This window comes from Patella vulgata, chromosome 3 (genome assembly GCF_932274485.2).
Source record: "Patella vulgata chromosome 3, xgPatVulg1.2, whole genome shotgun sequence".
Lineage (NCBI taxonomy): Eukaryota > Metazoa > Mollusca > Gastropoda > Patellidae > Patella > Patella vulgata.
The window spans coordinates 24,832,235-24,844,504 of NC_065881.2; the positions used below are offsets into that span (position 1 = coordinate 24,832,235).

The 12,270-nt window shown below is 35.9% G+C and overlaps 1 protein-coding gene across 1 annotated transcript; it reads right to left on the reverse strand.

The window, feature by feature from the left end:
• Positions 1-1,804: 1,804 nt before the first annotated feature.
• LOC126814768 (zinc finger protein 91) lies at positions 1,805-10,022 on the reverse strand. The gene is made up of 2 exons (XM_050540136.2): positions 9,916-10,022; positions 1,805-5,049 (listed from the first exon to the last, which is right to left on the reverse strand). The coding sequence occupies exons 1-2, from the start codon at positions 9,922-9,924 to the stop codon at positions 2,854-2,856; spliced, it is 2,205 nt and encodes a 734-aa protein (XP_050396093.2). The 5' UTR covers positions 9,925-10,022; the 3' UTR covers positions 1,805-2,853.
• Between the last annotated feature and the right edge of the window lie 2,248 nt (positions 10,023-12,270).

Below are 12,270 nucleotides of genomic sequence, written 5' to 3' on the forward strand. Positions count from 1 at the left end.
GTGTGTGTGTGTGTGTGTGTTTGGTGTGGGTGGATGGCCGAATGGTTAGCACGTGCGCGCTGTATCATAAGGTCTGTCATTGAGTCAACTGGCGTGGTTTCGATTCCCCGGTTGTACATGACAAGGATCAGGGTCGCCAACCTCGTTGGTTTTCTACGGGTCCTCCGGTTTCCTCCCACTGCTAAAGACCCCTACGAGCAAGCGAATTATTGAAACGAAATTGAACCATGTGTTAGTCCCGAAATGACCCAATCTGTGTCGAATGGACGTTTTAACCCCATTTCTCTCTCTCCCTCGGTCTCTCTCGCCCTCTTTTCAATTGTTAAATAGGCACAAGAGATTTTGTCAACTTGTACACTTTGATGGCCGTCTCATGTTTGGACATTCTTGGTCACGATCCAAGGAACCAGCACGTCTATCTCTGTCTGTGTACTTTGTCGATGGATCGCTTGACTAGACACATTACATATTTTAACTAAAATATAACGAGCAATTACACCAAATGTTGCTGGGAGGGTTCCAAGTAGATGGAGAAAGAACATTTCATCTATCACTGTACAGTCAATCCATTTAGGCTCAGAGACTCTACTCTACTTTCATGGGCCTTCAAAAGCAAATATGTTTGAGTTAATATCATGGTTTCATATATAAAGCTAAACACATGTGACAGGTCTAATTCATTTTCGATAAAGTAATAGACCCGCCATATCTCTTTCCATTTTCAACTGTAGCCTACGATGTTGCCGCGCTTTTGTCGTTTCTTGAAGGTACTGTCAGAAGCAAATGTGCTTGGTTTTGACCGTTTTATGGGTTTATCAAATCTGAAGGGGTCTCCAATAACTTTTGAAATAAATTTGTCACGATACATGTTGCCATTTTCATAAACGTTTAAAAAAGGAAATCTGTTGATTAATGTTAATTAATATATCTTGCTCCGCATTATTCCCGAATGGATTAGACATGTTTACAATTCGTTCAATAATTTTGATGTTATGGGCTGTGTTTTGAATATTAGCTTGTCTCAATTCAGAAGTTACATCTTCAGGTCTGGAAATGCCCATATGTTCAATCTCCAACTATAGTTGCCCTCATATAATGAGACATGGACCATCTATGTCAAAAGCTGCTATGGAATTTGTAAATGATGATATTAATACCCGAAAAACGATTAGTAGCATCTGCATTAACTGACTGTTCACGTATGGGAAGGGCACCTCTTTGGAATTCGTCAGATATTCCAGGATGCGTTTCATCTATTTTCATCATATTGTCATGCAACCGGAGAATCCATCTGGCATAGTTTGGTTAATATGAACTGAATAATAAACTTGCTCCTTTTCATTTACAACCGGGGAATCGAAACCACGCCAGTTGACTCAATGACAGACCTTATGATACAGCGCGCACGTGCTAACCATTCGGCCATCCGACACCCCCCCCCCCTCCCACACACACACACACATACACACACTCCGTTAAAAATGGATGCGTACTGACTATTTGCCACTTATTAGATCTAAGACATTGTATGCAACTCGAAATACGGACTGCACGACATGTATGCACGAAGAAGCAGGTTCAAGAATGCTTTTTCATATAGCTGCGACAAACCTGTCCAGACGTAATATTGTCCATTCCATAGCTTAGCTACAGATGTTTTGATCATTCGACTTGGAAATACCTTGTGTCGGAAATGTGTGGATGGAGGTTGGAATCTATTCGCAAAAGAATTGAGATATATTGAGACAATTGGGACCATCATTATGCAGTACTTTGACAGTTTTTCACTGCTTCACTGGCTGTGAATATACAGCTGATTTATTCAGAATGGGGAAGATTAGTCCATTAAACATACATTATGCAAGAGCTAAATCTGTCTATTTCAGGTCTTTCTTTATCCCTGAAATGTTATCTAAATTATTAATTAGACATTAAGAGTCATTCCACGAGAAACCCATGCAGAAGGTGGGAAGGTGTCGGCAGATCAAGTTCATCTCTGGGGGATTTTATGGACTCCTCAAGACAACTTCACAGCAAGGAGGGCCGATCTCAAAATTTCACCGTTATTGAGAAACAGCCTCTGGTTGATTTTTGGCCAATTTTGCCCTTTTTCAGATCATTTTTGGTCAATTTTCAGCCACCTATTGGCTGGATGGAAATGGGTGAAATGTGATTGGAGAATTTGTTTGCGTACATGCGGATAGTCCTGATATAAGAAATAAATTAAATAGCATTATGTAATAAAACATTTGTCTTTAGACACATTATATTTGACTTTAACATTTGACATTACTATAATTAAAGGTATTTTGACATTATCATTATCAGTAAAAGGCCTATATATATATCTCTTAATGTCTTAAGCCCGGCCCATACCGCTATGACTACACACAACCCGACAGGACTCAGCGTCTTGGGTAGTTGTAAAAACAAATCGGGTCGCGTCTTTACTTCACTTGCCTACGACAGTACCAGTCCACACAGGCCCGACTCTCACATGACTAAATGCTACTCTCTGATTGGCTAAACAACAGTAAGAAAATTGATCGTGTCGTGTGAGTGTCCACACAAACACAATGGGTTACAACTGTATCCGACTACGACTGAACATGCTCAGTCCGGACGACGCGACGGAAATCGATTGAATAGTGGTCGTGGGACTGTCCACACTGCAGTGATTATCTGAGATAAGACGTTGCGTCGGGTAGAGTCTGGGCAAGTCGTGGCGGTGTGGGCCGGACATAACATTTAATACAGAAAAACACATTTTTGTAGAGCATTTAATATTGACAGTCATAGCCTTGATACAGATGATAAAATTACAGAAATTTAAAAAGTATTAAATATTTATAGTCAGTGCCTTGAATGTATGGTCATGTGTCGACGTAGATTACTTTTTTTACCAAATGATTTATTACAAACATCACATGTATGCGGTTTTTCTCCAGTATGAATTCTCATGTGACTCTTCAAATGACGATTTTGGGAAAAAGATTTGAAACACAGATCACATTTAAATGGTTTTTCTCCAGTGTGAGTTCTTGTGTGTTCTTGTAAGTTTGTGTTCTGAGTAAATGACTTACTACAAACATCACACTTAAAAGGTTTCTCTTTAGTATGCGTTCTGGTGTGTGTTTGTAAATTACTTAAAGTAGAAAAAGATTTGCCACAAACATTACACATGAAGGGTTTCTGTCCATTGTGAATTTTCTTATGGTTGCCAAGATTACTTTTCTGATTAAATGATTTACCACAAATATCACATTTAAATGGTTTCTCACCAGAATGAATCCTTAAATGTGCCTTAAAATGACTCTTGTGGTTAAATGATTTACTACAAACATCACATAAATAACATTTCTCAGACTCTTTAATATGACTCTTAGTTTGTTCCAAAAGTAATTGTTCTTCAGGAAATGTCTTGTTAACAATATCATCTGTAACATTTTCTTCTTTCTGTGATGTATTCTCTGTATTGTCTAAATGTAAATGTATCTTATTGTGTATTTCTAGGTCACTGTATTGTTTAAAATTTATTTGACACACAGAACACTGAATAGGGACAAATCTACTGGTACTTGATATGAAATTACTTTCGCTGTTACAACTTTTATACTCTTCCACACAAATACTATTTTTATTTGTGAAATCACTTTTGCAAAATGTTGTAGCTTCTCCAGTTTCCTCTTCACCAAAATGAACATTATAAAAGGTTTCGGAGTCAACAGTATCCATGTTTTTATTTTCAAAATCATCTGATTGTTCATTTTCTGCATCCTCCATTTGTTCTAGTTCAGATAATATTACATCCTTTTCCTTTTGTTTTTTATAATCAATATTAGAATATTTGTTGCAGTCGGTGGTCTCTTTCAGATGAGAGTCACAAGTTTCACGTATGATCTTCTCATCATTATTTTCAAATAGAAAACAGGGCCTATCAAATATATCACATTCCTTTTCATTACATTCAGTGTGTAATTGAAGTGATTTACTGGAAGTAAATAATTTCTTACAAACATCGCATTTAAAGATTTTGTCACTGGTGTCTTTTGCCTTAGGATTATTCAGAATTTTTTGATTGGACAATGGTTTATTACAAATATCCATTGAGCAAGCACCTAGTTCATTTACTCCTAAAGAATGACTAAACATGTCATATTCAGATGGGTTATCTCCCTTGTGGGTTTTAATGTGACGTTGAAGATTACTTTTCTGACTAACAGCTTTACCACAAATATTACATTTGTAAGGTTTTTCACCAGTATGAATTCGTCGATGATTCTTAAGTTGGTGTCCTTGAGTAAATGATTTATTACAGAAATCACATGTATATGGTTTTTCCCCTGTATGGCTTCTCCTATGTTCTTGTAAGTTTATGTTCTGGGTAAATGATTTACTACAAACATCACATTTAAAAGGTTTCTCTTTAGTATGAATTCTCATATGAACTTCAAGTTGACCCTTTTGAACAAATGATTTACTACAAACTTCACACATAAACAATTTTTCACCACAGTGAATTTTCATGTGATTGCGTAAATTACTTTTCTGATTAAATGATTTAGTACAAACATCACATTTAAATGGCTTTTCACCTGAATGAATTCTTAGATGTGCCCGAAAATGACTCTTGTGATAAAATGATTTACTACAAACATCACATAAATAGCATTTTTCATCAGTATGAATCGCTAATTTTTTGATTTGAGTACTTTTCATTGTACCAGTCAAAAATTTTAAACCACTGTCACAATTTTTATTTTGTTTAGTTCGCGAAGCCATCTTCTCACTTCTGATTTCTTGCTTTCCTCTCTGGATGTTGTTGTTTGAATTTCTTCTCGAATCTTTCCTTGGGCTATTTTGTTCATCCATGGTCTTAATTTTATGAAATATGCCCACATTATCAAAGTGCACATCACAATTGGCATCTATGACATCATTTTTCTCATCGTTTACATGTATTTTATTGTGATTTACCAAATCACTTTTCTGTTGAAAAATCTCATCACAAACAACACATTGATAGTTATCAGCACCAATACTTGTTTCCTGAAAGAAAGGTAACACGTAACAAATGGTTGCCATGCAAGATACCCCCACATTTTGCAAGAGATGAACAGAGAACAAGCTCAAAAAAAGAAGTGATTTTTCGTAAAATCAAGGGCCATAATTCAGGAAGTTACGATCCGATATGCATGAATATTGAAAGGAACCAAGATCTTTGGGTTATAAACATGTATTTCAAGTTTCATCAAAATCGGATCAAAATTGTGTCCTCTCTCTAGAGGGTCCAAAACCTTGATATATACCATATATTTATAATATTTGCATACGAGGGGCAGCCATTTTGTCCTGCAGTTTTGGTTCGATTTGTACGAAATTCAGACTCAACCATCATAAGGGTGTAACAGTAATATATACAAACGTTTTTTTAAATCGGATAAAAATTGAGACATCTAGAGGGACCTCAAGCTAAAAACGCCATTTTTCGTACAATCAGGGGCCATAATTCAGGAAGTAACAATCTGATATGCACGAATATCGAAAGCAACCAAGATCTTTGGGTTATAAACATGCATTTCAAGTTTCATCAAAATCGTATTAAAATTGTGACCTCTACAGGGTCCACAACATTGATATACCATATTTTTACCTGGCCATTTTGTCTGTCAGTTTTGGTTCGAATTTTACGAAATTTGAACTCAACCATCCTTAGGGTATAACGGTGATATATTCAAACGTTTTTTTAAATCGGATAAGAATTATGACCGCTATAGGGTCCACAAGCTAAAAACTTGATTTTTCGTACAATCAGAGGCTAAATTCAGGAAGTTATGTTTCGATATGCACGAATACCGACAGTAACCGAGATCTTTAGGTTATAAACTTACATTTCAAGTTCCATCAAAATCAGAAGAAAATTGTGACCACTAGAGGGTCCACAACCTTGTTATACCATATTTTTACGCTATTTGAGAAATCAAACCATCCTTAGGGTATATTGGTGATATATTGAAACGTTTCTTTAAATCAGATAAAAATTATGACCTCTATAGGGTCCACAAGTTAAAAACATGATTTTTCGTACAATCAGGGGCCATAATTCAGGAAGTTACAGTCCGATATCGAAAGGAACTGAGATCTTTGGGTTATAAACTTACATTTTATCAGTCAGTTTTGGTCTGATTTTCATGAAATTCGAACTCAGCCATGCTTAGGGTGTAACGGTGATATATTGAAACGTTTTTGTAAATCGGATATAAATTATGACCTCTATAGGGTCCACAAGCTAAAAACAGGATTTTTCGTACAATCAGGGGCCATAATTCAGGAAGTTACGGTCTGATATGTGCGAATATCGAAAGGAACTGAGATCTTTGGGTTTCAACAAAATTGGATAAAAATTGTGACCTCTATAGGGTCCACAACTTTGATATACCATATTTTTACGCTATTCGAGAATGGTGGGCGGCCATTTTGTCAGTCAGTTTCGGTCCGATTTTCACGAAATTCGAACTCAGCCATTCTTAGGGTGTAAAGGTGATATACTAAAAATTATGACCTCTATAGCTAATAGGGTCCACAAGCTAAAAATGCAATTTTTCGTACAATCAATCTAATTATCCATGCCCTATATCCAGACTGTATATAGAAGTCTGTTACAGATGTTAATCAAAAGGTTTATGTCCCAGGATGTATTTGAGTGAATATAGGCGAGTGAGTGGGGGATGGTGCTGGCGAGAGAAATCTATGGAAATAACTTATAGTTTGGATTCATTGATGACAGACAAAGGAAATGATGCTACAAGATTCAATGCTGTTACACAATAATCAATAGAGAAATAGAATTCAATATTAAAATATTCACAGAAGTACAACAAAACAATACAATTCAGCATTTTCTATCATGACTATATATTTAGGAAGAAAGTTATGAATGTTACAAGAGTTTAATTCTTTCGCTTATTTTAATATTTAATTTATTTTCGAAAAAATTTCAAGGTTATTTAAACAGATTTTTTTAGTATTCGTTATTCGACCTCAGTGCCATTTGTAAGAAGGGACTCGAAAAACGAGACTAGACATATTCCACAAGTCATGTCAAATGTTGACTTCATATTCTTATCTGTAGAGCATGTGCAATAAGTAGGGTGAACACCCGTCCAGAATTTCGCGGGACAGTACCGCAAAATGTTTCCAAGTCCTGCGTCCCGAAAACCAGCCAAAATGTCCCAGAATTGATCACATAGAAGATTTCTATAGAGTCATATGTGTGAATCTAATCTGGCGATAGTCTATTTAAGTATTAGTCTAGTGAAAATACTGAAAGACCCAGCACAAATTCCTTTAGATGGTCTTTTGGTACCAACTTCTAGATGACCTTTCCCTTTACATCATACTGAAAATCCACCGGCGTGGTTCCCCCTTGTCACTGGTGCAGGACAGAGGGACTTGGACAACATATACTCATTCGGATGAGACCTAAAAGAATCCTTGGCATAATGTATGTTTAACAAAACAAGACCATAATCAAATCTCGATGGCATCAGACACTCAAGATTTTTACTAGATTTGAACGGTTCGCCATTTTAAAATTTAATTTAAAAATGAGAAAGCGAGGCTAAGTCTCGAATATACCGGTGCCCTGGTTACCACTATGCACTCATCTTGTCAAAACTACAAACAGTGATAACTTTGCTCAGAATGAAGTAATTTGAATGAAATTTTCAATATTTTCGTTTTACATTATCTATTTTTGAGCTATTATAGCAAGAATGGTCAGCTCTTTATCTAAATCTTACATAATGTATCTTGGACTTGGACAACGTATACTCATTCGGATGAGACCTAAAAGAATCCTTGGCATAAGGTATGTTTAACAAAACAAGACCATAATCAAATCTCGATGGCATCAGATACTCAAGATTTTTACTAGATTTGAACGGTTCGCCATTTTAAAATTTAATTTAAAAATGGGAAAGCGAGGCTAAGTCTCGAATATACCAGTACCCTGGTTACCACTATGCACACATCTTGTCAAAACTACAAACAGTGATAACTTGGCTCAGAATGAAGTAATTTGAATGAAATTTTCAATATTTTTGTTTTACATTATCTATTTTTGAGCTATTATGGTCAGCTCTTTATCTAAATCTTACATAATGTATCTTTAAAAAAATAGATAATGAAAAGGGAATATGTTGAAAATGTCAAGTCATATTAATTCATTCTGAGACGGGTTATCGTCGTTAAAAGAACAGTGTAGTCTCAATTATCATTTTTAAATTAAATCATAAATCAGTTGAAAATCAAAACCATCTGAAGTTCTAGAGAGTTGATTATGGCCTGGTATGTAAATAATTATTTATAAAACATTTCAGGTCAAAGGAAATATCTGCAATAGGCAAATATAAGCCTGGCGCACACTATGCGACGACCTTGGCAATTTCGATCCCCGATGATGAAAAATCCAAAACTTGCCTAGTGTGCGCACTCGGTCGGTAGGGATTTTTCGTCACCATAATCAAACATGTTTGATATGATTGCTCAAGTCGTCGCTTCATCGGCAACAAATCGTGTAATGTGTTCACCTCATTAGCTCTTAAATGAGAGAGAGAGAGAGAGAGAGAGAGAGAAGCGAGCTTAACCTCATTTTGGGACTAACACATGGTTTAATTTTATTTCAATCATTCGTTTGCACGTAGGGATCTTAAGCACTGGGAGGAAACCAGACGACCTGGATAAAAAACTACTCCTTGTCACTACAACCAGGGGAATCGAAACCACGCCAGTTGACTCTTTAACTGTAAGCTAAATCGCTAATATTTAGGACCTAGGAATTGACACAAATGGGTCGCAACGCATATAGTAATGTAATATGAAAGTATATAAACTGATTTAAATTCAATCGTTTCTGTTTTTACTGTAATTTCTAATCAGTTATGTTCGACGAAATGCGCCAAAATCTCAATTAAATGACAATCTTTAGCGTCTGGTTATTCCAGTCTACACCGATTGTATTTATTGCGCATGCTCTCCAGATAAGAATATAGCGTCACCATTTGACAGGACTTGTGAAATATGTCTAGCCACGTTCTTCGAGTCCCTTGTTCCAGATGGCGCTGAAATGCATTATAATTATGGTACACGATTCGTGTACCAATAGTAAAATGTTTATTTTGTCTTGATCATTGGATATCAGAAGCCCATCTTTCCCTGTAAGATCACAAGACCAATGTTGATTTGAATTAACAAGTAATTCGTGTTTTCAGTGTCGAAGATTTTTAACGATATTGAGTTAGAGACTTACTTAGCTACTTTAAAGTAGCTAAGTCTCTAACTCAGTATCATTCAAATTCTTCGGCATTGAAAACACGAATTATTTGTCAATTTAAATCAACATTCATGTTGTGATCTTACCGGGAAAAGATTGGCTTCTGATATTCAATATTTAAGACAAAATAAACATTTTACCATTGGTACACGAATCGTGTACCATAATGCGTTTCAGTGCCATTTGTAACAAGGGACTCAAAGAAAGGGGCTAGACATATTCCACAAGTCATGTCAAACAAAGATGCCATATTCTTATCTGGAGGCCATGTACAGTAAATACCATCGGTGTAGACTGGAATAACCAGACGCTAGAGACTGCCATTCGATCCGAGACTTCTGGTGCATTTCGCCAAAAATAATGACTTGAAATCAGAGTAAAAACGGAAACTAATGTAATATAAATAGTTTATATACATTCATATTACATTATTATATGCGTTGCGACCCATTTGTGTCAATTTCTATGTCCGAAATATTAGCGATTTAGCTCCTTTAACTTTAAGTTCAGATTTTTATGACCCCAAATGTCATTATATAAGAAATAGCCTATAAAACACCGGATTTAAAGTATTTTCTTACCATTCTCATTTAGCAAGACAACATTTCATCGCGCAAAGTTACTCTCTTGCTTTCTAGATTTATGAAAACAATCATTTGTATTATTTCTCGATGTTTCACACTCACAGGGGCCATTTGCAATGATATAAATATATTCTGAATTTGGACATGGATCTAACCTATACGAGTAATTCACATTTGCACTGACACTGATTTATTGTATCGAATAATCATCCTTTTATTTTTTGATAACATCAAGCAAATTGTGTTACCGAGAGATTAGGGTTAATCAAACGGCAATGACAATCCCTTCCCTCATTAGACCACTACAACTTTGTGTCCCCTGGTCATGGGCTTATATTTGGGTGGGGTATCATGACGCGCCATGTATAGGAGCTTTTACGCGTGACGTACTTCCGGTGTCAATTTTTAGCCTGGTCTTTTTCTTCGAGTATCTTAACATGGTAAATGCTAAGGAAAACGGGGTTTTTAGTCCTTAATAGAAAACGTATTCGTGTAAAATGCGTGTAGCATTCGTAATAAATTACCAATTTTAAATCAACCGAACACAAATTGGCGACCTATTCGGCTAGCGACCTATTAGACCGATCCAGCTGGCAACCTGTTCGTTGGCAACCTATTCAGAATTATGCCAACAGTCGCCGAAACTCATCTATTTTTATCAACCAATAAAATCCAACGTTACGTCTATCAAATGAAAGTAGAATATATTATTTTTATCCAATCCTTTAGCTCAGAAAAGAGGTGTAATTTCGCATTATCTTACAAAATTCTGGACATCCAACTAAATATATTCCGAAAGGTCATTACTAAATATATTCCGAAAGGTAATTAAACAGGCTTTCCAAATATTATTTGTAAACGTTGGCACAGTCATATTAAAGGGGTGCACTCTCATCCTAAACATGGCCAATTTTTCAATATTTTAAAGTGAAAGAACGGTAATATTCCGGGTCAAAATTCGGACTATCGTACAAAATTCTGAGCATCCAGCTATATATATTCTGAAAGGTAATTGAATAAGCTTTTTAAATATTATTAGTAAAAGTTGGCACAATTATATTAAAGGGGTGCGCTCTCAACCTGAACATAGCCAATTTTTCATTATTATAAATGTAAAGCATAGACCGGTATTTTTTTCGAAGTCCAAATTCGGATCACCATACAACATTCTGAGCATCCAGCTATATATATTCTGAAAGGTAATTGAATAAGCTTTCTAAATATTATTAGTAAAAGTTGGCACAATCATATTAAAGGGGCGCGCTCTCAACCTGAACATATTGAAAAATTGGCGTCGTGTAATTTTAACTCGGAATATTATTAGCTTTCTTTCACTTTAAAATATTGAAAAATTGGCGACGTTTAGGATGAGAGCGCACCCCTTTAATATGATTGTGCCAACTTTTACTAATAATATTTAGAAAGCTTATTCAATTACCCTTTAGAATATGTTTAGTTGGGTCATCAGAATTTTGTACGATGGTCCGAATTTTGGGCGACTGTTGGCATAATTCTGAATAGGTTGCCAACGAACGGGTTGCCAGCTGGATCGGTCGAATAGGTCGCTAGCCGAATAGGTCGCCAATTTGTGTTCGGTTTTAAATCATGTCTTAATTTTTTTATTTTTTTTTTCGTTTTATATACTGCGTTGTAGCAGACGATATATATATGCCAAGCTCGCACTCGGTCCACTTGACCGCTGTACGCAAAAGCAAAAATAAAAACAAAGATGCATTGCTGTATGAAGCCGATTTATATGTTTTGTGTTAATTTTACTGCAAACAATTAATAGGTAACATCTGTTTGGTTGTAAAATGCCACGAAATGGAGCATAAGAGTAAATACTTGGAGTTATTGTGCGTTATTGGATAGTTATTGCGTCAGTAAGATCAGGAATAATCAGACGACTCAATTGTGCAGGTCAAATTGTAGTTGTTTATTTAAAGAACATGGCGGGCATCTAGAGGGTACAAACAAAACGAGGCAGAACAAAAGGTGAAGGCCAGTTTACAGTTCAACATTAGTATGGAAACATATAATGGACGTAACTTAAACTAATAAACACGTATGATTAACAAGCATACTGGCGTTGGGTATTATTGGGCAATTTGACGCGCCCCACACTGCTGCTATGTCTCAAAACAAAATATTTCAAGAAGTCTGATCTCTAACAATCTTTTCTGGTACTCAGAATGCTGAAAATCAACAGTGTTCGTTGTCTTCAAACTGAATGCTTAAAAACTGGTACGTAGAATCCATCGCGTTCATAGTCCAATATTGTTGGCCGACGGATCGCCCATATTAATTTTGAATACACGAAAGAATGAAATGTTGTTTAAGTTCCTATTTTCC